General features: G+C 39.7%; 2 protein-coding genes across 5 annotated transcripts in view; one reads left to right on the forward strand and one right to left on the reverse strand.

Moving 5' to 3' along the window:
• Window positions 1–27,500, reverse strand: part of LOC136846599 (hatching enzyme 1.2-like) — a 147,086-nt gene that overhangs the window by 114,817 nt on the left and 4,769 nt on the right. The window contains exon 2 of the mRNA XM_067117478.1: window positions 2,328–2,402. Coding sequence (XP_066973579.1) covers window positions 2,328–2,357 — 30 coding nt within the window. The 5' untranslated portion in view covers window positions 2,358–2,402. The remainder of the gene's footprint in view (window positions 1–2,327; window positions 2,403–27,500) is intronic.
• LOC136846594 (sarcoplasmic calcium-binding protein 1) lies at window positions 8,007–22,978 on the forward strand. 4 transcript variants are annotated; one of them, XM_067117469.1, is made up of 6 exons: window positions 8,007–8,263; window positions 11,112–11,169; window positions 15,750–15,916; window positions 16,596–16,725; window positions 22,045–22,148; window positions 22,406–22,978. In XM_067117469.1, exons 2-6 carry the CDS (start codon window positions 11,118–11,120, stop codon window positions 22,532–22,534), a joined length of 582 nt encoding a protein of 193 aa, XP_066973570.1. In that variant the 5' UTR covers window positions 8,007–8,263; window positions 11,112–11,117; the 3' UTR covers window positions 22,535–22,978. The 4 variants fall into 4 exon arrangements, with proteins under 4 accessions (XP_066973570.1, XP_066973572.1, XP_066973573.1 ...); XM_067117471.1 differs by lacking the exon at window positions 16,596–16,725 and adding an exon at window positions 17,727–17,856 and having other exon boundaries at window positions 8,124–8,263; XM_067117472.1 differs by lacking the exon at window positions 16,596–16,725 and adding an exon at window positions 18,156–18,285 and having other exon boundaries at window positions 8,124–8,263.

Genomic DNA, 27,500 nt, shown 5'->3' on the forward strand with positions numbered 1-27,500 from the left:
GGGTGAGGCTACTGCATTATATGTGAATTATACTGGACTTATATAGCAAATCACATATACTATCTCATGCCAAAGACTAAGGAGAATCATGTAATGTCTATCAGCATCTTCTCAGTTTGGAGACCGAGTGAGGTAGAGAGAAGAGAGACACTTCATATGCTACTGGTCTTCAAGAAAGAGACATTATCAGTCAGCACGGGAATTCAGGGGCGAGACAGAGAGGGAGGGTATCTCTTAGCCCTGGGGATTTTGAGAGAGAGAGAGAGAGAGAGAGAGAGAAGTGGTGGGGGCTGGGAAAGGTGCGTTCGTTAAGAGGAACAACGCCATCGGTAATAATCGGTTACAACTACGAATGAAAATGACATCATGACATCGTTATTCACAATATGGTGTGGTGACTGTCATATTTAATTACCGAAATGTGCATTCGTGCAAATACTGAAGAATACGTTACTGAATATGTAATATATATCTGACTATGTTCGAACAACAAGCCGGAGATATCACGCTCCCAGACCCGTGTTTGGTTAACTAGTTTTTATTCAAACACATACATGCATATGTGCATATACACATACATACATACATACAGTACATACATACATACATAAATGGGTCTTTGTCTAAAATACATATCAACAGTAATAGATTATCAAACTTCGTTTTTGGCTGCAGATTCGATAAATCCTCAACTTATTTCAGTAAAACGTAAAACTGTGATTGCACGAATTTAACCAACATAGGATAGCCTATTCATCTCTCTTTTTCTCCTACCATCATTACCTTCAAGCGCAGCGTTGATAGTAATCCACTAATTCATTATTTTTACTCATTTCCTTTATTTATTTCGTCAGCCGACATCGCCAACTGCCCTGGTCGTTAGTCGCCCGAACTCGAGCATTAATTATCTTGTTAGAGTGAACTGAATCGCGTCAGTATCTATACAACTAAAGCGACTAGTCGTTAATATAGATAAACGAGAATCGATTCATTAGCGAGTAGACTTCCCCGAATCTATTTTATTGATGTCCGCTGCCGAAAGGGTTGGTATCAGCTTTTTTTGGAGTCTTGGCAAATCAATTCTATCTTTATCGAAAACGATGTTTCATCAAGACGATTTTCCTATGCATTCTTTTAGAATTTCTCTCTCTCTCTCTCTCTCTCTCTCTCTCTCTCTCTCTCTCTCTCTCTCTCTCTCTCTGTAAGCTTTTCTTGCTCTATAGACATTACTTTAACTTATTAACCAGTTATTTACTTTTTCCTTAACTGAAAAACCCACAGTAGCGAAAAAGCTACGCCACAGTGATATATGCCGATAAAGCTCGTTCTAGGAGAGAAATATAGACATTTAGAAAGGTGATTTCGGATAAGTTAGACGTAAGATCAATAAGTGTCTCGTAATATAAAAGGAAGAAGTTCGTTTTTTATAACGCGAGTGAACGGAAAAGAACTTAAACTATGAAAAGGAAAGATAGATGATATTTGTAATGTTTCATGGTCTGAAAAAACTTAGGCTGAGCGAACTGTTACTGAATCTTGTAATGAAACGTTGATAAAACTCCCTTTGGGACAAAAAACCAGGCAGAAGTCCATAATAAAATTCGCTTTGGGATAAAAAAAAACAGGCATAAAACCCTAATAAAATTCACTTCTGAACAAAATCCAGGCATAAAACCCTAATAAGATTCGCTTTGGGACAAAAACCAGGCAGAAAACCCTAATAAAATTCGTTTTGGGAAGAAAAAACCGAAAGAAAACCCAAAGGAAAAAGTGGAAAACTTAAAAGTCTGTACTTGTTTGTCAACGTTTTTGACCGTGTCTTATTTTATATTGAACCTATATTTATTTACTCTTGAATCCTTGCTTAAACAGTCATCAGACTGACTGAACTGAATCTGCTATTGCCCGGCAGTTTACAATACGCACAGTTGGGATCAGGAAGGCAGGAAACGGCAGTCACTGCCATATCGTGACATTAATCCTTAACTCTAAGTACTCCACAACTTTGCACACACATACAACTCTGCCCATATGTTGCTTGCCCCCGCTAACGCTTACTTATCAGTAGCTGCTGTTGGTTGACTGATTTCTGAAATATAAAACGAACAGGATCTTTCCTAGATAGTGACCCCCAAGGATTTTAACCCTGTATGTATCCACTTTTGCGACGTGTTTAGTACAAGCCCGTTGGGGATTACCCGTAAAAACATAAACAACAGACTGTAAATATCATAAAAATGTGATTTAGAAATATCAATCCTACAAAAAAATTTTGAAAGCCCTTGTGGGTCATATCTATGAAAGATCCAACAAACAGGTAAACAAACCTTCTTAGTAGAGGAAACTGCGTAATTCATCCTGCCAATTATACAGCAAAGAAAAGTGCAGATAAATCCGTCCTCCTGTAAGTATAAATTTTTCTGCTTTAAATGGAAAGGCCTTCACGGGAGGGTTTTTTTGGGGGGACGAACTAGAGTTCTAATATGAAAAATTGATTGAAGTTCGGAATAGATCATAAAGAAATCAATTCAAAATTAGGTACCTAACATAAAAAAAGAAAATAAAACAGAATGAATACCTGTCATAAACAAAAATTAATTCCGAATTCTGGACCCAACGTAAAATGATAATAATCTAGTTTTGACCCCTAAAAAAACGATCAATCCAACATCAGCTGTCATCTAGAGACGATAAATAGGCGCTAATGAATTAATTAATCGTTGATTAGCTCATTAATGTTGACAGGATTCATAGATAACAGTCGAAGCTATGTACATTATGCATAACTGGTAATTACCCAGTGAAGGTGTATACAATACCCGCTCACTGCAGAATTGATTGGTATTATAAACTTCATCACTAAAAGTCAGAGTAAAGGAATTTGAAACATTGGACTCAGCCTCTTCGAGGGAATTTCTTTAATCCGGGATCACTCTTTTTGTGAAAAAGACAAAACCTTGACATAGTCACGCCGAGGCCTGGCGATAGTTTTTTTTTTTTTAGGGGGGAAGGGTGTGGTAATGGGCGCTTGCCCATCCCCTGAATGTTGGCACTGAGTACCTATTGAATTATGAAAGTCATAAAATAAAGAAATGTAATTGATATCGTTTACACCCCACTGGAAAACTACAGTACATAGGCCTATTCTGTAGCCATAGGCCACTAAGGCCAGTGACAAAATATTGGCTATGACTCAAGAATATGAACAAGTAAAAAATGCGCCGAAGTTCCTTCGGCGCAATCGAGTTTTCTGTACAGCGTATAATGCTGTATGAAACTCAGCCACGGCCCATGAAACTCTCAGCCTCGGCCCATGAAACTTTCAGTCACGGCCCGATGGTGATCTGTGTTGTTGGCACCTACAGAGGTGCCCGACAAACGATCATGACTAACTTTAACCTTAAATAAAATAAAAACTACTGAGGCTAGAGGGCTGCGATTTGGTATGTTTGATGACTGGAGGGTGGATGATTGACATACCAATTTGCAGCCCTCTAGCCTCTGTAGTTTTTAAGATCTGAGGGCGGACAGAAAAAGTGCGGACGGACAGACAAAGTTTTCTTTTACAGAAAACTAAAAAGCTGAATTAAGATATTTCAGCGATCCTCTACCAACCCCTTTGACGTAAATCCCAGTTACTACTGAAGGAAAAACCTCCATAACAGACGCGACTATCTGTTAGAAGCAACACTGCACGAACAGTCGTGCAATACACGAAACTTACTTTATTGCCAAGAAACCTAGAATACCCCGAAAATAAGAAACATCTTCCATAGAAACGGACTTGCTCATTTTGTATAAAAAATGTTCACTTCCGTTGCTGCTTTCCTGTTGAAAGTCTAGAGCTCTATATGAAGATGATGACTGTTTCCAAAAACGAGAGAGAGAGAGAGAGGAAATAATATTAATCAGTGCAATGAGTGTAAGAGACAAAACCATGGTAAAGATTAAGTGGAGAGAGAGAGAGAGAGAGAGAGAGAGAGAGAGAGAGAGAAATAATACTAATCAGTGCAATGAGTGCAAGGAGACAAAACCAGTAAAGATTAAGTGGAGAGAGAGAGAGAGAGAGAGAGAGAGAGAGAGGAAATAATACTAATCAGTGCAATGAGTGTAAGAGACAAAACCATGGTAAAGATTAAGTGGAGAGAGAGAGAGAGAGAGAGAGAGAGAGAGAGAGAGAGAGAGAGAGAAATAAGACTAATCAATAATACAATCAGTGTAGTGAGACAAAACCATAGTAAAGATTAAGTGAGAGAGAGAGAGAGAGAGAGAGAGAGAGAGAGGAAATAATACTAATCAGTGCAATGAGTGTAAGAGACAAAATCATGGTGCAGATTAAGTGGAGAGAAGAGAGAGAGAGAGAGAGAGAGAGAGAGAGAGAGAGAGAGAGAGAGAGAAGAGAGTTAAATAAGTATGCGTGCATATATATATATGCAACAACTTTTGTTATATATAAATTAAAACTCGGTAAATTACTTATTTTCTTTTTTTTTTTGGAGGTTTATTACTAATCCTATTAATGCCAATACTAAGCTTCTAGTATTTGTAGAGAAAAATATCGTATGTCAGGAATATCTATCACCGAAGGGGCAAGTATCTTACCGAAGAGAGAGCGAGGGGAGACACAGTAACATTACATCTTTACGTTTTACCTATCAGATTTATGACCCCCTAAGTAAAGACGACTCTCTCTCTCTCTCTCTCTCTCTCTCTCTCTCTCTCTCTCTCTCTCTCTCTCTCAGGTTAATGTTTTGTAGAACACGAATAACTTCCTTAAAATGCAATTTGCAGATTTGATAGGTGACATTTTGATATTTCAAAATCGTCATGATGATTCATTAGCTGACCCCTTAAATGATTTCGAAAGTATTAATCTATGTTTGGCTCTAATGACCGACTAGCCCCATCTTATGTTTCAATCGTTAGTCTGTATTGATGGTTCTTCAGTAAAACTATATTCATACATGTATGCATGACGATTATAATTATAATGACTCATTTTCATTATGTATATAACCATATGAATTAAGTGGCTTTACGTTTGTATGTATGTATGTATGTATACACTCCCATGACAGATGGAAGGCCTCCTCCCTCTGGAAAGAAAAATAATAGCAGTAATTATATTTTAAATACCAATGATAATAGTAACAGTATATTCAGTTACGGTAATACTAGTATAACATTAATGGCATATTTCTTAATAATAATAATAACAATAATAATAATAGCTTACTCCACAACAGTAATAGTCATAGTTATATTAATTGTATATCTATTAACAAGAATAGTTTCAGATTTTTAAGTAACAGTAATACTATATAACTAATATAATATCAGAATTGGTCATGGCGAAAGCTTACTTAGAAATAATAATATTTATACCACATCCAGTGATAATAAAAACATATAACATGTGCAGTCTATATTAACTATAGATACAGCATATTCAGTTCATGTATATTGCACGTGCAGCACAATGACCACATTGCAGATCCCCTATAACTCATTTGGCTATTTTTGAAAGAATGGGACCAACAGTGGCCATTTTCAACATACCGGCTGTCCATATGAAACGCGTTGGTCTCACATGTACACTTATTCCTAATAACTTGCGACTGTTGACGATATGAGAGAAAGTAATCTTTACTTTGATGTATGTCCTTGAAATACGATATAACGTCTATTCTGAGGCAATTTGCGATTCTTATAACAACAGCCATTCTTCAGAAACGAATTAATTCACATCAAGATGAGAATTTAGGTGCATTTGATTTCCCCTTTTAGGAATAGCCATTTGAACACGTGTGCCTTTTATATGAATATCGTCTGTACACCTGCATCGTTCCGTCAAACAGCTGCCACTCGCACACTTGGCTTTTCTTGAAACAGCCACTGGTCTCGGCAAATCTACAGATTTTCAAATTCTCAGCTCATGCAAAACTCCGACTCTTCATCGCTGGTTCTTCACATAGCCGATGTTAGCTGAACACCTTAGCTAAACACCTGTTGCTCTCCTTACTGCAACGGCATTTTGCACACCTGTAGCGCTCCATGCAGTTAATGATTGTAGGCACACCTGTGGCGTCTTGCAAAACAGTAGCTATATCTGTATGAATTTCCATGCAGAAAATGCGAATTGCATAATTGCTTACCGGAGGGTTTTTCATGTAGCCAAGGCTATCTGCACGAATATTTTCATATGTAATAGGCACTAGGATGCTGTTTTAGTGTATCAGTACTTGCTAATTTCTAGATGCGGGTCAAGGAAATTTTTATTTTGAAAAGCAATAGCAAAGAAAATGCTGTTCTCTCACGAAAAGCAACATTCACGGCTTTAGAGATTTTCGAAAGATTTTTTTTTTTGGGTGGCGGGGGCAAATTATTCAGAACACTTAATTTTGGAGAAACCTAATATTGTTAAGCGGATCATTATTTTGAATGGATATTCGGGAAGATGGCCATTATCTACAGTAGTATGTGTGATATTATCCACAATTTGAAGGCGTTTAATATAAGCTAGTCTTTCTGAAGTCGCCTAATATACTGTAAATTGGTCTTGCAACAAAATCGTAACTGAACAACGGATCTTCCACGATAAAGTGTTAATCTTCCCAACGAATGATTCAAGTGCAGATAAATCCTAAGTCCAAAAAATAAATCTATTAATTATGGTGGAAATTACCGCAAGCTCGTTCATGTTAAGACAGAGACGATAAGTGACAGATACGATGGCTCTCGAGACAGCTACAGAGGGAGAATTTGACAAGTGGCTGACAGAGCCAAATACTTATGGAGACACATATCTCCATAATTATTATATGCTTGTAAAAGAAAGTGAAAGGTCGCGGGCATATATCGAACTGACGCAGAGGAAAGGTAGAAACAGCAAGCAGCAAACGCCCTCTCTCATATTTCATTCAGCAGTCTCTCTCTCTCTCTCTCTCTCTCCCATGCTGCAGAAGATGTTCGCTTCTTACGTTTACACAATAACGACATTTTACTTCTGCATTTTACTTCCGTTATGCGTATGAAATTAATCATTTTCTATATCTGCTTACTCATCTCTGTGTTCCTATTTCTCTCAGCCAGCTGACCGTTCGAGTATTCACGGAATTATTCATGTGCCAAATCCATGGTTCTCCTCTCTCTCTCTCTCTCTCTCTTTTTAGCTATTTTCAAAGAATATTCTTTACTTTATTTGACGTTTCAAAATAAAGCGGTCGCTTTTCAGTAAATTTTGCATTACTCAAAAAAAAAAAAAAAATGGTAAAGTACCGAGAAAATGTTCTCATCACTTTATCGAGCGAAACTTTATTTTGCGTTCTCACCTCGAAAGCAGAGAAGAATATCTTCCACTCTCAAACGACGCAATGTTGCCTGAAGAAGGGACTTCCTGCATCTTTGAATTTCTCGTAGAAATTGTACGAAATTTCATGATGGGGCTCTTTCTTTGGGCTGGTTCCTCTTGTTCACGCCATTCTCTCTCTCTCTCTCCTCTTTCTCCCTCTCTTTTTTTCCCTCATTCTCTCTCTCTCTCTCTCTCCACGATGCTAAGTTCCTCGACAGGAGGGACAAGTATAGGAATATCTCGCCGGAGGGCTTTCTTGCGTCCTCAGGGACGTGAGAGTCTCTGCTGCTGCATCCTCCTCTCCTATCCTCTTCCTTGGAGTCGGTATTTTTACCGAGTATCACCTGAAAACATGTTAGGCATTCCTCTCACCTGCGATTCTAACACTTTTCTCTCTTGGCCACAGGGTAGAAGACCATCTGCCGAGGGGCATGAGGGGAGAGGGCATCAGAGGCTTCGGGGGTAATCTAGGGGGAAGGAAGATGGCTCCATTGGGGGTTGGGGAATGCTAGGAGTTTAGGAGGGAAAGAGAGAGAGAGAGAGAGAGAGAGAGAGAGAGGAGAGGAAGTAGATGGGAGGGGAAGGGAGGAGGATGCCCTACAGGGAGAAATAGCCATCGGGTGGAGTTCTGGCAACGGGTGTAACGGAATATGCAGGTGGTGTGTATATTTGGTACGTCTAAAACAAGGCAACAACCTGGCCTTACTCTCGACTTCGGGGTAAAGATGGCCGGGAAATCGAGCTTGACCAATGAGCGCGCAGGACCGAAAGACTGACCAATGAGCGCGCAGAACCCCCGAGGCCCGCGGAGTATATAAGCTGCGGAGCAGGCCAGTGAAGAGCATCGTGCGGCTTCGGCTTCTGAGAAACCAACCGGTCTAGAAAGGGTTAGACGACTCTAAAAACACTTAGGTGAGTTTCACGGAGAAGTGATTCAGTGCCGAACACAGTGAGTGACCCTCTGGAACACAGAAAAACAAAATAACAAGTTACCGATTACCGCGACTAGTGATCACGAGTGTCAGGAACCAGTCTTACCACAAAATCCTCTTTATCAAAAGTACTGAGAGAGCTGCCTGATAACATTTTCCATTTCTTCATCATAGTAGTTCCTTTAAAGATACACATGGCAGTTTTTTTTTTTAACGCATCTTATATATTTTTTTTCCATTACGCTTAACTCAAGTGGTGAAGTGGAATAACCCGAATACAGAATACGCTCTAGTGTCCCCCTAAGAAGATCTGTTGTGGTTTTAATCATTCAAGTGGTGCGAGTGAATCTTAAAAAAAAAAAAAATATCAGGTTGTTGGAAATAACGAAACAGCTTTTGTAGAAGTAGTTCCTGAATTACTTGTTATCAGCCCCGATTCCGTATTTTCCAGGAACCTTCGTTCTCTTTAAGCACTTCTTTACTTTATCAATCATTCAAGAGTTCCGTTTCCACTTTTCGCTTATTCTCCACCCAGCAGCACTATTTCATTTTGGTTTGCAGTTCCCGATTCAATTTTTAAGTTCATAGTCTCTTCTATAACAGTGAAGGCTTGTCATTGCTTCAGTTCAGTTCCATTTCCTCGGCAATGCTTTACTCCAGAAATAAAACACTAGTAACCCCGAAATCTTATTTTAAAGAGGATAACTCATAACAGAACGTAAGCCTACCTGAGGGCGCAAGCCCATAGCGCACCTGAACGTAACCTTTTTTTTTATTGAAAGGATACGACATGAGATTTCATTTAATTCACTAGTTCGTTCTACGATACTTCGTTTTCACTATGTTTTCAATGTCTTCAACCATCAGTGCAACTATATTCCTGATGTATAAACATCACCCAAAACGGTTCTCATTCACGAACACTTTATTTCAATGACAAACGAATAAGTTTTTGCTTTGGCTTTCTTAATTCTGCACTTCACCAAAATTGCAAGATATATTTAAAGATGGAAAACATTGATTTCAAAGCTGAATGCGCCTTGAAAAACGAAGCAATTTATCAATATTTAAATGCTCATGTTAACTCATGACACCACTGCCTGCCCGCCCACCTGTTCACGCAGCATGTGCTCTCTCTCTCTCTCTCTCTCTCTCTCTCTCTCTCTCTCTCTCTCTCTCTCTCTCTCATAACAAAATGATTACTCTAGATTCATTCTATCGAGCTTTTTGTCAACTTGGAAGCAAATGGGTAACAAAATATAAATGCCGTGAAATTACAATATCTGTTTTATATCTTTAGACACCCCGGTTGAATAGATAAAGATTCATGAATGATTTGCAGAATAAAGCTTCCGTCGCTTCCAATGCTCTTCCGGTACTTGAATCGTTTTAGTGATACTGAGAAAAGTAAGATATAAAGTAAAGTAAATGTAATCAGTTTATCGAAACTTGTCTGACCAATTCGAGGAAAATATAAAAATTAAATAAACATTTACATTAGTCTACGATATCATTTTTTGTGCGCTTGTATGCCTCTTTCTCTCTCTCTCGCTCAGGAATTCTCCAGTCCACTCATGTAAATAACGCCAGATACTAAACAGAGGCTGAACAAACAATTGTCTATCAAGACCTCTTGCCCCAAAGGTCAAAAAGTTGAATGTATTTACCGAACTCTTATCAAAACTCCCAGTAATGATACGATCCTGTGTCTCTCTTTTTTTAATCTATTTTTTGAAGGCTTGAAACACTAAAAAAATAAACTCCAGGTCTTTAAAAAAAAAAAACTTCGCCAGGTCTATTTCGTTCGCATGTTGTCAGTTGTCTTTTAATTTGGCAAGAGCGAGTTCAAAAAGAGCCCCAGTGCAAACACTGGCTCGATAGCCCCTTCTGTGACCTCCTCCGATAGTGACCTTTACGTTCTACTTCCATCCGGTTGCTCTTTGACCTTAAGAGTCTAGGTAGCCGTACCGCGGAAGGGCAGGTCCTAGGGACAGAGGGAAGGAATAGCAAGGGGGGAGGGGAGGAGGAGGGCCAGGGTGCTCCCCTTCCCTCCACCCAACTCTTTCTCTAGATACAAAAAAAAAAAGTTACGTGTTTCATCAGTTGCTTTCAGTATGAAATTGCTTGCGATTCATGCGTTCATACATTATTGCTTTAATGAAATACGTCCTCTACATTCCTGCACTACAACAACTGCATCGTTGTAGTTTCCGAAGTACTTGCTTCTTAAAGTCGTAATAGCTACCAGAGATATAAATATAAATGCAGTTTCTGAATCGTACTGCTTTTACTATAATTTTACAAGCATCGTTCATTCTTACCTCTTTGCATTTAAAGTATTTTTTACAGGTGGAAAAACAAGCAAAATAGAAACTGCTTGAAATAAGGTCAGACGTGATATAGGTTAAACAAAGGGAGCAAAAATAACCCGTTTCAATTGCCTCCAAGGTTGAACTTCCAAGTTAAGCTGAATTATACACGAATTTCCAGCACAACAACTGACTAATAATGCATGCAATAGCTTGCAGAGGGACCGGGGGCCCCACAGCATCCCAATTGGCCCCCCTCTCTCTTCTCTCTCTCTCTCTCTCTCTCAAGTGTATTTGTGGTGATCATATTATTTTAACTGTTGTGATTTTGAAGCAAACATGCTTGTTACTTCAAAGACTAAGAAAATATCTCACTAGAATCAACTTGCAATTTACCAGCCGAATCAAATTTCGTGTGTGACCATATGAAACGTTTTAATTTTGTCTATAACTTTTGTTTTTTCCTTTTGGCCTTTTTTTAGACTCCATTTTATTTCTCCTTCTTCTTCTCTCCTCCAGCACAAAATGGCTTACACCTGGGACAACCGCGTCAAGTACGTCGTCAGGTACATGTACGGTAAGTAATACCTGAACTATTTATAGTAACTTTATAGTAACTGTTTACAGTAACAATTCATCAAAGCTTCGGTAAATCTGATCATGAAAAAAATATTTCTTTTTACCTCCAGTTATCAAGCTCTTTCTTACTCATAAAAGTTTCTTTCTTAACTAGTAGAGATAGCCAATCAGGTCTTTGTTCTAGAAATAATTTCACTCAGTGGAATATTTAGAATTAAAACTTCTTCCTCAAACCTCCCTATATAATTTCAAGTAAACAAGAGACAAACGGCCCTCAGATCTAAATTAGGCAACTTCATAGGCCAAAACCTTCCCTTGTAATTTCTTGCTAAACGCCAGATGCGATGAACTGGCTAGAACTTCTGATTCCGAATTTTCTAAAGAGGATTTGTTTACTCTTCCGAGCAACTTTTTAACAAGACGCTAAGACACATTAAGTCGAATTAGAAACATCAGAACCAGTTTGTCAGTGGATTCGTAACTTATAAAAAAAATCGGAGATAGAATCCATTAAAGTTTTTTTTTCAACGAGTTTCTCTAGCTTAGAACAGTTTTCCCTCTTTGATAGCATTCTAACCTCTCTCTCTCTCTCTCTCTCTCTCTCTCTCTCTCTCTCTCTCTCTCTCTCCATACATTCGGCAAACCTCGGGGTGTCTCATATCTCTAATGCCTTCTTTACAACACGGATCAATACGCGTTCTATGGTCAACACCAGATATTGAGCCGAGGCTTCGCAGGTCTTCATTACCTCAGTTGCCCTTTACTTTATTCCTTGGAGTTTATCGAGGCCGATCGAGGACAGCCTCTCTAGTAGTCATCTCATCTCTTCCCAAGATACAGAGTTCAGTCGACTTCCTTTCACTAATCTTCCCAGAGAAATGAGAACATTTTCTTAAAAAGACAAATGTATTTCAGTAGTCAAAGTTTGATGGTAACACTTGATTTGAAACTTTCGCTTTTCTATCTAAAAAGTGATTCGATTTTGGTTCGAGATCTTTGTAAGACTTCAACTAATCACTCCCCGTAGACGAAGAATTAGCATATTGCTATTGGTGCTAAATCAGTGTATTGATATTTCACCGATTAGAATTAAAATTCTATTTTTCATATTATCTTGAGTCCGGGAATGCTCAAAGGACCTTAAAGCCTTTTCAGTTACTCTTCTTCCATTTGTTTATCGTTAGAAGTCAAGATTCTCAATATTCTTTTGGCATAGTAAAGTCATCCATCTGCCTTTTCTGATTCGGGAAAAATTAAGTGTTTAACTTCAACGTAAAAGAAAGTCATAGGATTCACAATAGTAGAAACATCATCCCAGGCAGCATCCCAGCCGGAAGTTACCTGAACTCTCTCTCTCTCTCTCTCTCTCTCTATTAAGACTCGATGACCCGGCCATTAAATGGACGGCAAACATAAGAATGAATCGGGTCTCGGTTCCAATATCATTCCCTGAGAAAATCTTGTATTATTTCCTTTCACATCAATCTTGATCCGCCATCTGACCTATGCTACTCTCTTATTCCTGAGGTTTCATACACCAAAAGTGAGAGGCTTTAACTCATTAATGAGTTAATTCCCCTCCCAGCCACGCCCACTGGATCCATCTCTCCCTCTCTCTCTCTTCCTTCTTAGCTGCTGGTCTTCCCATTCTTTCCTCTTCTCTCTCTTCTCTCTCTCTCTCTCTCTCTCTCTCTCTCTTCCTACTCCTCTCGGGCCCTTTCTGTCACATTTTAGGTGAACCTGTAAATTCGCCTGTAATCTCTTCTACATCATTATCTTCAGTTATGTCTACCATCTCTTACTCAGAACAGTATTAACTTCCTCTTTTAAACAACTAATGGTTCCACCACTACTATACTACTCCTCTCTCTCTCTCTCTCTCTCTCTCTCTCTCTCTCTCTCTCTCTCTCTCTCTCTCTCTCTCTCGGCGAAGGTCTATCTACCTGATGGCGGGCTACCTGTTTCTCACCATCAACCACCTGTTTACATCGTCACTACACCTGACTTGAAGACCTTTAGCGACCGTATTATCCCCAAATGAAGTGGCTCTCCTTCCTTCTCGCCCATTTTCACCCTCCTCCTTTCCATCCCAGAAGAGGAGGTATCAAAAGAGTACGATAAATCCTTTCCTATGTTCCGGTGCAACAACTAAAGGTGAACATTTCTCCGTTCCCTTGCACTAGTAAGATTGTCAACAATTCGAGAGAGAGAGAGAGATAGAGAGATAGAGAGATGCTCCTCTCGTATCTTTTTCTCCTCTTTCTCTCTTTCTTTCTCTGTCCTTATCCTCTGAAACTCACTTTCTGTCCCTTCTTATCTCCAGTCTTTCTTTGTCGCTTTTATGCTCGGACGTCTAGACTGGTAAACATACACATACCACCTCTCTTTAATTAGTGGCACCCGAGGTTCTCCCTTTTTGCTATCTCGCTTCTTTATCTAATGTTTATCTATTGAAAGTCATTTTAATCTGTTAACTCTCTCGTTTTCCTTCTCATACAATCGTTTCCATATTCCTAAGAAAGAAAGGATATAATTTCATCCTGTTTCCATTCGCTGTCAATGGTCTTGTGGGAACGTAAGCTTAGGGATATTGAAGAATGTATTTGCGCTTTTCCTCAAAACGACTGGTAAATATTTTGGTCTGTCATATCACGAGTTTAAACTTTACACAGTGCAAATAATTCTCACTGATAAATTTTCAAAGTACGATGTTCATGCTACATGCAAAACTTTACCTGATTCTCTAACTATAAAAGTTGTATGTCATGGCGACCGGCTGTACAGTCGGTTTTTCCAAAGAGGTCCTTCCCATTTTTTGTCGATTTAGTACATTATGCGTCGCGTTCTGATTCGAACCTATGCTTAAAATAGAAGAGCCCACATCAGTAGCCCCACGTTTTAGGAAGGAGAGCAAATAAGAGCAAAGAGCCTGCTGCTGCTGCTGCTGTGAGAACCCGAGACGGCGTGGTTATTTTAGTTAAGTTGTCCCTATAGTGTTTCTTCCGAAAATGCGCGGCGAGCATTAAATACCACGGGCTTGCCAAACCTATTGTTAACTAAATAGTAGCAGCTAGCATCTCTCTCTCTCTCTCTTTGCCATTGCTATCGCTCCTCGACGCAGTAAGAAAATATAAACAGCTAGAATTTTTACTCACTACTCTTGGAAATGCTGTTTCCTTTTTTTTTTCTTTTTGTCTCGGTAGCTTCCTATACCATCTATAAATTTCCATCGTTCCTTTGTTCTGGCACAAGTTGAGATTGCTTTTTTGTTTTTTTAATGAACATCGCGAGGGCGTGAACGCTACAAAATGTTCTGCTGAAGATGGCTTTAATGGCGAATATTCCATAAATCTAAAAGAAAGAATTCACCAGCCACGACACTTGGCTCTGAGTTAAAGGACACTCAATTGTTCCTCCGCTGCCAACAAGATTTACGATGAAACTATAAACAAACCATTTTTTGTTTTTCTTGCTGTTTTCTTCCTCTTAGTTGCGTTGTTTCATATTTATCTCCTTAACGCCAGAGCGCAAGAAGCGGATGGGAGGAAATACCTGATAGAACAGCATGGCGTCTGAAGTCATTAGCCTTCTCAGTGAGAGTAAATCTTTAAAAGAACTCGGTCTCGAAAAGACGATTTTGTTTCGGTCTAAAATAGCAGCTGATATTAATGGCCGTTACGGTTTTTGATACCCTTGTGTAGATCTTGGCACCTGCCACGGTATCGCTTACGTCCCCAAATGTTTTTCGCTTCACTCAGATACCCATCCTCTTTCTTCTTCTTCTTCTTCTTCTTCTTCTTCTTCTTCTTCTTTGGCATCAGACTAATGGTCTCTCTCACGAGTACAAGGCGAGACTGGGCAAACATCACAATTAACAGTTCTTACAAAGATGTAGAGTCAGGCCCCCTTTTGATGTTGACGGGAAACAGTTGGAACGTAAGGCCAGAAGGTTGCCTCCGTAGTATTTCGTAGTGACACATAAAACAGAACGAAGATCAAACGGAGGAAAGGTAAAAATAGAATAGTTTTCCGCCACAATTCTGTCTCAAATCGTTCCCCCTTTATCCGGCGAAACATAGTAATTGGGAGGATTTTATCAGAAAACGGATAATACTCATTGATTTTGTTATCTAAAAGCTGGGCAGAAAGATTCAAGAAAACACACAGGAAAATAATGTGATCGTTCGTATCTCTCTCTCTCTCTCTCTCTCTCTCTCTCTCTCTCTCTCTCTCTCTCTCTCTCTCCCTGTTGTAAATGACAATTTTTCCGTCTAATATATTGCTAAACACTTAAGGGAAAGGCTTGAATTTCAATCAAGTTTGTTGCAAGCCTCGGCCTATGAATTATTTGAACTTAGAAAGCGGCTCTGATTCATTCAAGTTACTTCCATGAAATACTTAAGGACTGTTTCGAGTTCCCTGAAGTTTACCATCTTTAAGTGCGCAGGTCTGCTGTCTCTTGTTTGCTCGTCACGCCCCCTCCCTCTCTTCCTCCTCCCCTCTCCATTCAACTAAGTCCGTGACTTAACGATCTCTAACGAGGCGTCTTCTCTCTTCTTCTCTCCCTCCGCACCTCAGACATTGACAACAATGGCTTCTTGGACAAGAACGACTTCGAGTGCCTCGCCCTCAGGAACACCCTGATCGAAGGCCGTGGCGAGTGGAGCGCTGAGAAGTACTCTGCCAACCAGAAGATCATGTCCAACCTCTGGAACGAGATCGCCGAGCTTGCTGACTTCAACAAGGTATAGTGAGAATTGTCCTCTTCTTCTTCTTCTTCTTTCTTCTTCTACTTCTACTTCTTCTCCTTCTTGATAAAGGAGAAGGTCCTTTGTTTTCTCTTGGACAGGAAGAGAGAATGTATAGTGAGAAGTAGTCCGGGGAATATTACTCCCTGTGGAAGTGAGTGGTGCTGAATGGGATGCAAAGGAGATTCATCATGATTTTAAAATGTTGAGACTGAATGATTAGTAGTGTATTCTCCAGATACTATTTTCAGTTAATTGTTGAAGATAATGAAGATTCATTTTGTTGCATGAGGAATGAAAGGCCATTTAAGTGCTACCTTGGCAACGAAGTAATTAATAACGTAAAGCTTGAAAGGTGCATATCTGAAGGAGCGAGAAGAAGAGAATGTAATTAGATCTCAGAACCAAATCTTGATGACATTACCTTTAGCTTAGGAGAAGGAGTTAGCCATTTTACTAAACCATTCAATAGCCAGCAAAGAATGAGAGACGGACAGATGTGGTGCAGAAATCGAAAAGTGCCCGAGTCTCACTGACTTGGTGAATGAGAGCTGAGTGAAGAGATCACTACAATTTTGACTAACCCTTTTGCAACCAGCTCCACTGTGAGATTTTAATGAGGGGTCGGAAGCGACTTCCATCATACTGTACAGGCCAATGACCCTGCTGTTTCCAGAATGGTGAAGTCACCGTGGACGAGTTCAGGAAGGCTGTGCAGAACGTTTGCGTAGGAAAGAAGTTTGACGATTTCCCCTCATGCTTCAAGACTGTCATTGCCAATTTTTTCAAGACCGTTGACGTCAACGGTAGGTGGTCATGTCCACCGCAAAAGCCATTAATTAGCCTTTGGCAATTACTATTGCAGAAGTTCTAGTCCACATCAGCAGACTAACCGCAACCATGATCATGTTATTTGGCTCTGGTATCAAATGTAGTAGTCTGAGATGAAATCAGTCTGGTGTCATTTTTACAGCTTTTGTGTACGTCCTTATGATCTGAGCTTAGCAATATTTCGTTATCTGTGGTCATTCTATGAGAGCAAAAAAAGCAGAAATTCTCTCCTATCCGACTAACTCGCTTCAGTTTTACAATTGGATTTTGCTGATGTATCACGCACTTGCTTTATTCACTCATTGTTCTCTTTCTCTATTTTCTTATGTGTCGTTTATGTATTTTGTGAAGTTATCAAATGCTTCTGTTCCTGTATCTTTTGAGCTACCGCACTTGTGCATTTCATTGATCTCAAATTTCAATGCTTTGGTACGTTCCACTTGCTTCCTTGTTTTTCTTGTAGCGATCCTTATGAAGCGATTTCCTGTTAAATCGTCCACACTCATAAAAGAAATGTTTTAAAAAGAAAAGAATAGGACATCTTCATTTAAATGTCTGACTTAATCACGCGAATGCGGGCGCGCAAATACAGAAAGGACGAAAAAAACAAACAAACTGCGGAACCAGAACCTCACTCGAAGCGCCGTCCCAATTGGAAAGCGACGCGGCCGTTGGCTAGAACCACCCTCCACATCACCCAGTGCAAAAGGCAGAAGACCCGTGACCTCCTCTTATCTTATTTTTAACAACATCTCAGCTTCTCTTCCGCTTAGTTTCAATTGTCATCTGTTGTCCCAAGTAGCTGTTGGAATGGGGTGCCCGGCACCTGGCTAAGAATCAGTAGCTTTTAGACCTTTCAAGTTTATTTTTAATTCCATTTCGTTTTTTAGTTCCATCTCTTCTCCGACCACCTTTACCCACGAACCAGCTTCTTTCTCCTTTTGTTTTGCAGTAGCCTTTTTTCCCATGATTGCAGGACGGTGAGGTCACTGTTGAGGAGTTCAAGCAGGCTGTGCAGAAGAACTGCTCCGGCAAGCCATTTGCTGACTTCCCAAGTGCCTTCAAGACTTTCATTGCTAACCAGTTCAAGACTGTTGACGTGAATGGTATGTGAACCCAAATCCGAGGATACAGCCAAGAAGCTGCTGCTACCCCTGGTTGTGCGACACGCGCTAGCCATGCTTCTCTAATGACTCTTCTCTTTTTTTATCACCCTCGCAGCTAACATTCTCTTCTTCCTCCGCTTCAATGTGTTGTCTCTCCTTTAGGGCGCCGAAAGTCAGAGTACAGAAAAACACCCGAGGCCTTTTTTTCAATGTCTCAATTTTAACTTCCCAATGTGCGATGGTAGAGTCATTCTGTGAGGGAAAATGATCTCTTTTGAACCTGAATTTGGCGTTTCCAGGACGGTGAGGTGTCTGATGACGAATTCAAGCAGGCTGTGCAGAAGAACTGCTCCGGCAAGGGTTTCGCTGACTTCCCCAATGCCTTCAAAAGTTTCATTACTACCCAGTTTAAGACCATTGATGTCAACGGTACGTCGACCCCCACCTATCTCCACCACAAGACTCCTAACAAAGAAACAGAAATACATTTGCACAAAACACGACATTCTCCTCAAAGTCTCCACAGAGAACACTAACGGGCAAACAGACACGAAACGATACGAATGCGAGAACGCGAAACTCACGACACACGAACTCACATCCCAAGCACCACCATTACCACCACCAACACCACCACCACCACCATTACCACCGATCGACAGGATCACAAACTCATTTTGATCCACCAGACCGCCCTCATTCATTCATTCTTTCTCACACCCTCACCTCACCACCTCACCTCCTACTCCTCCTTCCGTGTTCCAAGCGATTCATTGACTTCTTCCTTAACCAGGACGGCGAGGTGTCGGGAGAAGAATTCAAGCAGGCAGTCAAGAACGCCTGTCTCGGGAAGAAATTCGAAGAGTTCCCCAATGCATTTAGAGTTTTCATTATCAACCAGTTTAAAACGGTTGACGTGAACGGTATGTGCGAGAAAGGACTCGAGCAAACAATTTCAATTATTAATAGATACAACACGGCTTACTGTGTTTTTTGAAATCTCTTTTTTTACAATAATTATCACCACCACTCGCTTTCTTCTTATCATCTCTGTCTGATTCCACCAAACTATATTTTTATTTTTCTCTAAATCAAACATTTAAATGATACTTCGAGACTTCTTTTAAGACAGAGGATTTAAAGGGCTAAAAGCCTAGAAGACACACATACTGTAGAGAAAAAAAAACCTTAAGAAGACTCGAAAGCTTTTTTTTTATCTCTTTTCCCCCATTTAATTCCTGTAGTAGAGAGCTTTGCTCCGTAGTTTAAAAATACAAAAAAAAAAAAAAACACACACACACACATTTCTTTTCACATCTTACCATAAAAATTCAAGAGTTCAATTTGTTATTGGTTGCAGGACGGCGAAGTGACTCTTGATGAGTTCAAGCAGGCAGTTAAGAACGTCTGCACTGGCAAGGCTTATGACTCTTTCCCGCAAGCTTTCAAGGCATTCATTGCGAACCAGTTTAAGACAATTGACGTTAATGGTACGTTGCATCAGTTAGACATTCATGCAAAAAATATATATATTTACATATAAATGAATTTGTTCCAAGAGAGAAATGTCAAAGTCATGTCATTACTCAGAATTCAAAGACACTCTTTAGTCGCCACAGACGCACCAATCAATCATTGCACTGTTCATGTTGCTTTGTGATGGCTTGTGATATCATACAGAGATATATAATATCGATCTTGCATTCATTAGAGTTTAAATTGTAATACATTCCCATAAAAATAGAAATAACTAACTTTATCAATTTGCCACCTGATAAAATGAATCTAGTTTAATTCACATAATATGTTAACAAGCAGTAGATATACCAGATAGACCACATTGGTTGACAACTCGCAACTTGTTAGTTTTATTTTTCTCTCTTTTTATTTTTCATTTTTTTTTTTTTTTTGCTTTTTCATGCTTCTCTTCCCACCAATTATCATCGTAGAAACTTTGGTATTGTCCTTCAACTTCTATTAGATGTAGTTCACACTCTGCGACGACCTATAAAGCCTGGTAGCTCCTGGGAGGTTTCTCAGAAAACTCTTCCTTGTAGAAGCGGGACCCAAAGGAATGGTCTCATTAAGCGTTAGAACAGAGGCTCTCTCTGGTCCTGCCGAAAATCAGCTGAGAGTCTCCTGACTAGCAGCTGTCGACGGTTACCACCAGGAGCCCATTTCTAACCTTTAGATTCCAGATCTCAAAAGTACACAAGGAAGAGGTTCTCTCATCACTGACATGTTCCTTCTCACCGACTAGAATCTCACTGACTTCTCTTCTTCTTCTGGCCTCTAGAAGGAGGAGAGAAACCAACCGAACATAGTCTTCATCCATATGCCATCTACTCTTCTTATTCTTCTCATTCTCGTTCTCCTTCCTCTTCTTCTTCTTCTTCTTCTTCTCCTGTATCTTGTCATTTTGATCTTCCCATTTCTCTCTTGCTTCCGTTAGTTTCCTCGTTCACAGTTACACCAAAATATCCGACTGTTTTTTTTAGCCCAGCCATCAGAGAAGTCTTGATTGATCCTAAAAAGAAGAGAGTTCTCTATTGTAGCAGAAAACGCAGCAATTTCAGTCTCTCTCACCAACAGTCAGCAGGACCTTCTCTGTTGATTATCCGCCACCGATGTTACAACATCTGACAGTGACGCGAGAAAACAAACAAAAGAGTGACAATTTTTTTTTTGTTACATCTTTACTCATTCCACTTTTCAGCTCCTTTTCTTTTGTCATACATCTACTTTTTAATCGTACGCAATTTTCTCCTTTTTATTTATTTTACATTTTCCCCCTTTTTTTCAAGTAGAATTCGTTTTCACAACGTTTTTGGCGGACATTTGGTCACGGTTCTTTTCGTGAAGAAAGTTCGAAAAGGTATTTTGAGTATTACAACCTTTATCTCCTGTTTAGTAACTATTTTCTTTTTTTTCCGTTTTTATGTTTTGGATCTTCTGCATTGAAATTTAAACAAATGAAAAAGTAAAAAGCCTTTTTTTGACGACTCTAACAAATATCTGACGCTTTACACCAATGGCCTAACACTCTTCTACTTCTTGCCCTGAGCCTTCCCTGAAAATTGACGCTTCAGAACACTCAAGACGCTTAACCTCCTCCATAGCTTTCTAAACACTAGATTAAGATAAGTTTTATGTCACTCTTAAGCTTAAACATCATCAAAGGTCCTTATTCCACAGTGACGAAGCTAGGATTCCACTGCTAGCACTTGTGAAATTCTCATCAGTATTTACTGTTAACACCTAGGCCTAACCAGGGAAGCGAACTCGCTCTCGGCCTCAAAGCGATGTGGAATAAGGATCAAGATGCCATGTTTTGTGTTCTGCTTCAAACGCTAGAGCATTCGCTGTTGCGCCTTTTGAATGGCAACCATGTAATTACTGAGCCAATGCGATTCCCACTCCACTTAAAAAAATCAGCTGAATGCACCTTTGCATGCAGTGTAGAGCGCTAGAATGCTCTGAGAATCATTTCAGAGTAAAAGAGATCTGCTCTTCTAAACCTCAAGAACAAACATCAGCCATGAAAAACCTATAGGAGTCGGAGTCTTCATTGGAACTCGGTGCTTTACTTGTCGCTCATCTTGCTTAAGTTTTCTATTTTCGTAATCAATGTGCGAATGCTTCTCTACTGTATTTTGGCGCGAACTGCCGCCACCCTGTAGTCCCTAGTTAAAGTAATATAATGTTTGTACCATTCTGATGTATATTTTCTTAAATGTGTATGCTTCTTGTAGTTCAAATGGTAGAAGTAAGTTGATCTTAATGAACTGTGCAGTCGGCTCAGTACAGTTTAGTTTTTTCTTAGCAACTAAAAGTAGATTTCTAATAATAATCTCCCCTCCCGATAAAGCATCATAATTGACGAGTAATATACAAGTGAAATAAAATTACCATAAGCACCAGTTGATGTAAAATCCATGAATAGCTGAACATGCTCTGCAGAAGAAGCCTTTGGTCCTTGCGATTAATTCATTTCAGCCTATAGTTTGTCCATTATTTCTCGGCTCTTCTGCACCACAAATTTGAATATCTTAGTCTCTGTCAGAGTAATAAGCCGCCAGATTCTCACTGTATTCAGACCAAGAGATTCCCCTCGACCCTTGTAGCCCCCGCTTTCGGGATCCGCTTAGGCAGGTCCTCTGACGAAAACTTTCGAATAACCCACTCCAGGTGATGGCATGGTCGGCGTTGATGAGTACAGGCTTGACTGCATCTCCAGGTCCGCCTTCTCCAGCATCTCGGAGATCGACGATGCCTACAACAAGCTCTGCACTGTAAGTTCAGATCCCAGCTCTTGCCTGACTGACTCATAACTTTCTAGAAGCAACTTGACAGAACTTTAATGTTTGAACATGTAAACTGTAGTCACTCCAGTATATAAAAGTATTGCACTTGTTGGAAAACTTAACATGTACTCTAGAAACTTGTCAGAGCCTGAAAAGGTCTCCATGAAGAGATCTTAAATGCAAAGGCGCGACATAGTACGACATACTCTTTCCAATTGTTCACCCGCTCACTCTTCTCCCCACAGGAGGACGACAAGAAGGCTGGTGGCATCAACCTTGCCCGCTACCAGGAACTGTATGCTCAGTTCATCTCCAACCCCGATGAGAAGTGCAACGCCGTCTACCTTTTCGGACCCCTCAAGGTAGTCAACTAAATAGGACGTTTAAGGAAACTTAGACGCACCTAACGCGCGAGGCCCAGGCGCTTTGGGTGTACCCACCGCACGCGCTCCCTGGGGTCAAGGCTTCTCTTGTCCTCTTCTCCTCTCTCCTGAGGGGACTGGATAATGGGCCTGCCCTAACACACACACACACCCACCAGTGCCCAGTTCCTCACTGCATCATTTTTATACTCATCTCCCTCTGATGCCAAGCCGCACCGTCAGGCATCAACACCGCCTGCGGCAGTCGACCCGGACTCATGGCCATCCTTAGCCGCAAATCATATTTTTGTATTGCTGGAGTTGGGATCCATGCGGTACCGCCCCCAGCAGGCCTCCTGCCCCAGTTGCGGGACCAGTGCTGGAACGCTATCGGGAATGGTCGACTGCTGTTGCGATCATCTCTTAACCAATAATAAACTCTACTATGTTTTAACAGACGCTCTTTTACTGCCATCCTTTTCTTAGGCTTAAGAAGCATATCACCGGTATATAGTGATCATATATCAAAGGAATTGAAGGTATAATTCCTGGGAATATCAAATCTTGAAAGAACATTATACCAAATCAAGTAAATCTCTGAGGAAAAGAAATATAATAGAATGAAATAAAAGAGTATTTTACAAACTGAAGTCAAGCATGCTGAAAAAAAGGAATATGATAAAAGGAAATAAAAGGATATTATACAAAACTGAAGTAAATCGCAAAGGAAAAGAAGAATGATACAATGAAATAAAAGGTTATAATACAAAACAAAAGTAAATTGCACAGAAAATAAAGTATAACAGAATAAGAGAAAATCATACAAAACTATAAAAACATTGCACATGAAAATGAATGTATAGTATGAATAAAAAAGAGAAACACGCAAAACAAGGGAATCTCATAACGGAAAAGGAAAAAGAGGCACATGCAAAATAAAGAGATTCTCACAAAGGAAAGATTCATAGGAAATGTGAAAGTTTTAAATAAAGCCAAAAATACTTGACACAAAAATAAAATCATATAAAAAGCCGAATAACAATAATTATGTATAAATCTGTTGCTGAAAATATTTGCTCAAAGAACCAGGCCTCTCTTGTGGCTACTCTAGTAGCAAGAGCCAGTAGCTAACAGCAGCTGGCTTAGTCTCACAAAAACAAAAATTTACACTGATGACCTTTACTGTTAGCTGATCCCACTCAAGAACAAAAAATTTCTGTGAGATTCAATTCCTTTGGTATAATACAAGAACTCAAACCTCTTCTCTCTTTTTTTGTGGATGAAAATGTGGATTTCATATTACTATTGTCAAGTGAACAGGTGAACTGAGGCTCCAGTGACTACACTGTAAAACTGTAAATTGCTGGAAACTTGTAAACAAATGAAGACTGGCTTAGACTGAAGATGTTTACAGCAACGCAAAGCTGAATAAATGTAATGCTAGATTTGGCGGAGAAACAGTAAGCCCTATATTTCAGATGCTCAGACGACCAAGTACTCAGCCCAAGTGCTAAAACCAAATACTAAGAAACACAGAGGTTCAGACCAGATACTCAGAAAGCCAAACTGCTGAGACCATAGTAAAGGTACAGTACTCAGATAAAACTACATAAAAATGCTTAAACCATCCTTCATGTGGATATTGTGAACTACAATGATCTCATGAATGGGCTTGAATCACGAGCAGAGTACACCCTGCGCACACACAAATATATATATATATATATATATATATATATATATATATATATATATATATATATATATATATATATATATATATATATATATATATATATATATATAATATATATATACTATATATATATATATATGTATATGTGTGTGTGTGTGTGTGTGTGTGTGCAGTTTATATGTGTGCATATGTGCATGTCTGTATCTGTGGTTAAAGTAAGATTGTAATTCTATTCATCTAATCATTCTTGGTCAAGTTATTAAATAATTCAATAATTTTCTGGTCCAAAGTCAAAGTCTGGAAGAGAGCAGTTGAACACAGCGCTGTATTGCGCTCCATTTATTGCCGAATGACGCTCCACTATAAGAATTAAGAGCATTTGCAGAAACATCACTTTCTTGAGATTAACCACAAAACCGTCCAGGAGAACTGCCATAGTTTCAATCCTGTCAAAACAAACGATTAGGAAAACTTAAATATAAATGCAACACTAAGAACAAGGAAGGAAAACCAAGGATAATAAATGGGATGGCACTAAAATTTTGCAACACTGACTAAAACGGGTCAGTGTTTTAATAGCAGCTTCAGTGATCTGAAAGAAGCGATCCCTCCATGACAAATCTTTAGTGACTGGAACACCCGAAATGTTGACAGAAATAGTAAGTGTCATTTGTCGCGTGCATCATATCTCCGGAGTGACAACCCGACCGAAGGTGAATTACTTGTTAAATACATAAGTGCGCCTATTATGTTGATTTATGAAAGAGTTTTGCTTTGTGTATCTTTCCTCTTTCTTCTTCTTCTTCTTCTTCTTCTTCTTCTTCTTCTCTGGTGTGATTCGAACTCACACATTGCGACCCACCCCAAGACAGGGCAAATATTTGACCTCACAGGACACCCCTTTCTCATTCTGCACACGGAGGGGCATTTACAGCAAGGACTTTTACTTCTATGGATCCCATTAATCCTCTCTTTCACTCTCCATCAAATATGCAGAAGAATTCCCTTACATGACCTCGTACTTGAAAATCTCTCTGAGTTTTCACAAACCTTTCAGTCTTAGTGTTGCGTGATCCTGTCATTCTAGAAGCATGTTCTGGGAGCTCTAGCCACCTGTGTTACGTTTTGGTGTTGCGTATGCAATCATCCATAAAGGGCGAGCGAAATATTCGGACACAGAACATATCCTATGACGAACCAACTCCTACACATTACTCTGAGAGAGAGAGAGAGAGAGAGAGAGAGAGAGAGAGAGAGAGAGAGAGAGAGAGAATGTTAAAGGTTAGGGTGAACAGAAATCTCTAATCTTCTCTTTGGCTTTTTATTTGCCTGGAGTATTGACATCATTTGTTTATGTGCCCGCAGTCAAAGGGAATTCGTAAATGCACCTTATCTCCTTCATGATATAAGCTCTCTCTCTCTCTCTCTCTCTCTCTCTCTCTCTCTCTCTCTCTCTCTCTCTCTCTCTCCTTAGTTGCCGTTCCTTTTGACTACGTCAAATCAAGCAATTGATGATTCTCTTTAAGTCCATTGATAATTAACTCCCTTTTTTTTATTGAATGCACAAGAGGGACTAAAGAGTAAATGAAAATGAGCGGCAAAAGAAAAAATGAGGTAGGTTTAGTCATTCATTTATGATCTTTTATTTGATCATTTACTTATGGTTCAAACTGTTTTGTGAAAAAACGCTGAATAAGTTATTCGACTTCAAAGGGTCATTCCAAAAAATCTGTGATCAATAATCGTAATAACCGTGTACCAATTATCAAGATAAAGCGCCCTCTCGAGGTTCAAGGTATTACTTTAAGTACTGAAACTGAACGACGAAACTCACGTATGGTAGGTCACTTATTCAGTGAAGTAGACTTTATGTGAATGAACTAAACCATCAAAATAAAGGCGAAGGACTCCTTGGTATTTGATCATCAAGGAGCGAGTGGAATATCAAAGGCTTTTCGTTAACCCAATTTTTTTAAATCATTTGATTCTGTGAACTACTGGAACCATTTTGTCATTGTTTTTCGGTTAGGGATCATCAGTTATCATTCCTCTTTGCTTTACCCAAATACAGAAGGGGCCAAGTCCTCTGAAAGCAAGTTGCCCCTCGCCTGCCTAACCCTGACTACAGTCATGCAGGCATCATATGCAAGAACTCAGTCGGTTTCCCAGGGGCATTTGGGCATTAATTATGGGCAAAGGAGGGAAATTGTGGCAAATGGTCACCAGCCGGAAAGGGGACTCCACGATTTCATCAGAGTTAAAGATCAAATGAAGAAACATGAAGGAAAAGACCACAGCTTCATAAGAAGGACAGACCAACCACCCAGCCTGGGCATACGGTCGGAGTATTCTACCCCTTCCGTCAAGTAACGGGAGGGAAGAAGAAGAGAGAGGAAGGAGGGAAGGGGGAAGGGGAAGGGAAGGAGGCGGGTTGAGGATCCTCGGCAGGATTGGGTCGGGTCCACCGTGGACTTCGGACGAATTATCTCCTTTAATGGATTGAGATTCCTGTTTATGGCGCAGTTTTGTCATGTGGTATATAACTGTCAGTTGTGTGTGCGTGTGAGGCTCTGTTTGTGGTTTGGGTACGGAAAGGCGGGCGGGGGGAGGAGGGGGAATTAATTTCGGGGGGTGTGTTTGTGGCACCTGAGGATATTTTGTGTGTCTTTCCTGGTTAGTTTTGCTGTTCTAATGGCTCATACAGCTGACGTTTTCACTGTTGCTGCTGTGCAGCTTCTGTTGATGAGGTTGGTTATTATGTAATCATCAATTCCGTGCTCAATAACCTTCCTGTTTTCCCTTTTAATACCCAAATGAAATTACACACACACACACATATAATATATGTGTGTGTGCGTGTTGGTTCGAATCTCAGCCAGGGTAAGGACACTTATAAAAGATTCCCTTGGGACTTAAGTTATTCCCAGGGCGTAGTGAATTCAAAATTAAATATATATATTATATATGCATGTATATATATATATATATATATATATATATATATATATATATATATATATATATATATATATATATATATATATGTATATGTATGTATGTATGTATTCGATAGCTATGGAAATTGTGAAGATTATCATAATATTTCCAACAAATTCTGTTCGGCATTTCGGTACCCATGAATAATCTATTTTCTTCTAACATCACCCCGCTATACCCGCCCACCCCATCCCCACCCCACCCTCTCTCTCTCTCTCTCTCTTTCTCTCTGCAAGCAGCTGTTTCTGAATATTTTGGTACATGAATGCATCTGATGATTACGTC

The sequence above is a fragment of the Macrobrachium rosenbergii genome, chromosome 15 (genome assembly GCF_040412425.1).
Source record: "Macrobrachium rosenbergii isolate ZJJX-2024 chromosome 15, ASM4041242v1, whole genome shotgun sequence".
Lineage (NCBI taxonomy): Eukaryota > Metazoa > Arthropoda > Malacostraca > Decapoda > Palaemonidae > Macrobrachium > Macrobrachium rosenbergii.

Coding starts and splice junctions, on each gene's coding strand:
- LOC136846594 (XM_067117469.1), top strand. CDS start 11,118: ATGGCTTACACCTGGGACAACCGCGTCAAGTACGTCGTCAGGTACATG. Junction 11,170..15,749: donor CGTCGTCAGGTACATGTACG/GTAAGTAATACC, acceptor TCCGCACCTCAG/ACATTGACAACAATGGCTTC. Junction 16,726..22,044: donor CAAGACCGTTGACGTCAACG/GTAGGTGGTCAT, acceptor AACCCACTCCAG/GTGATGGCATGGTCGGCGTT.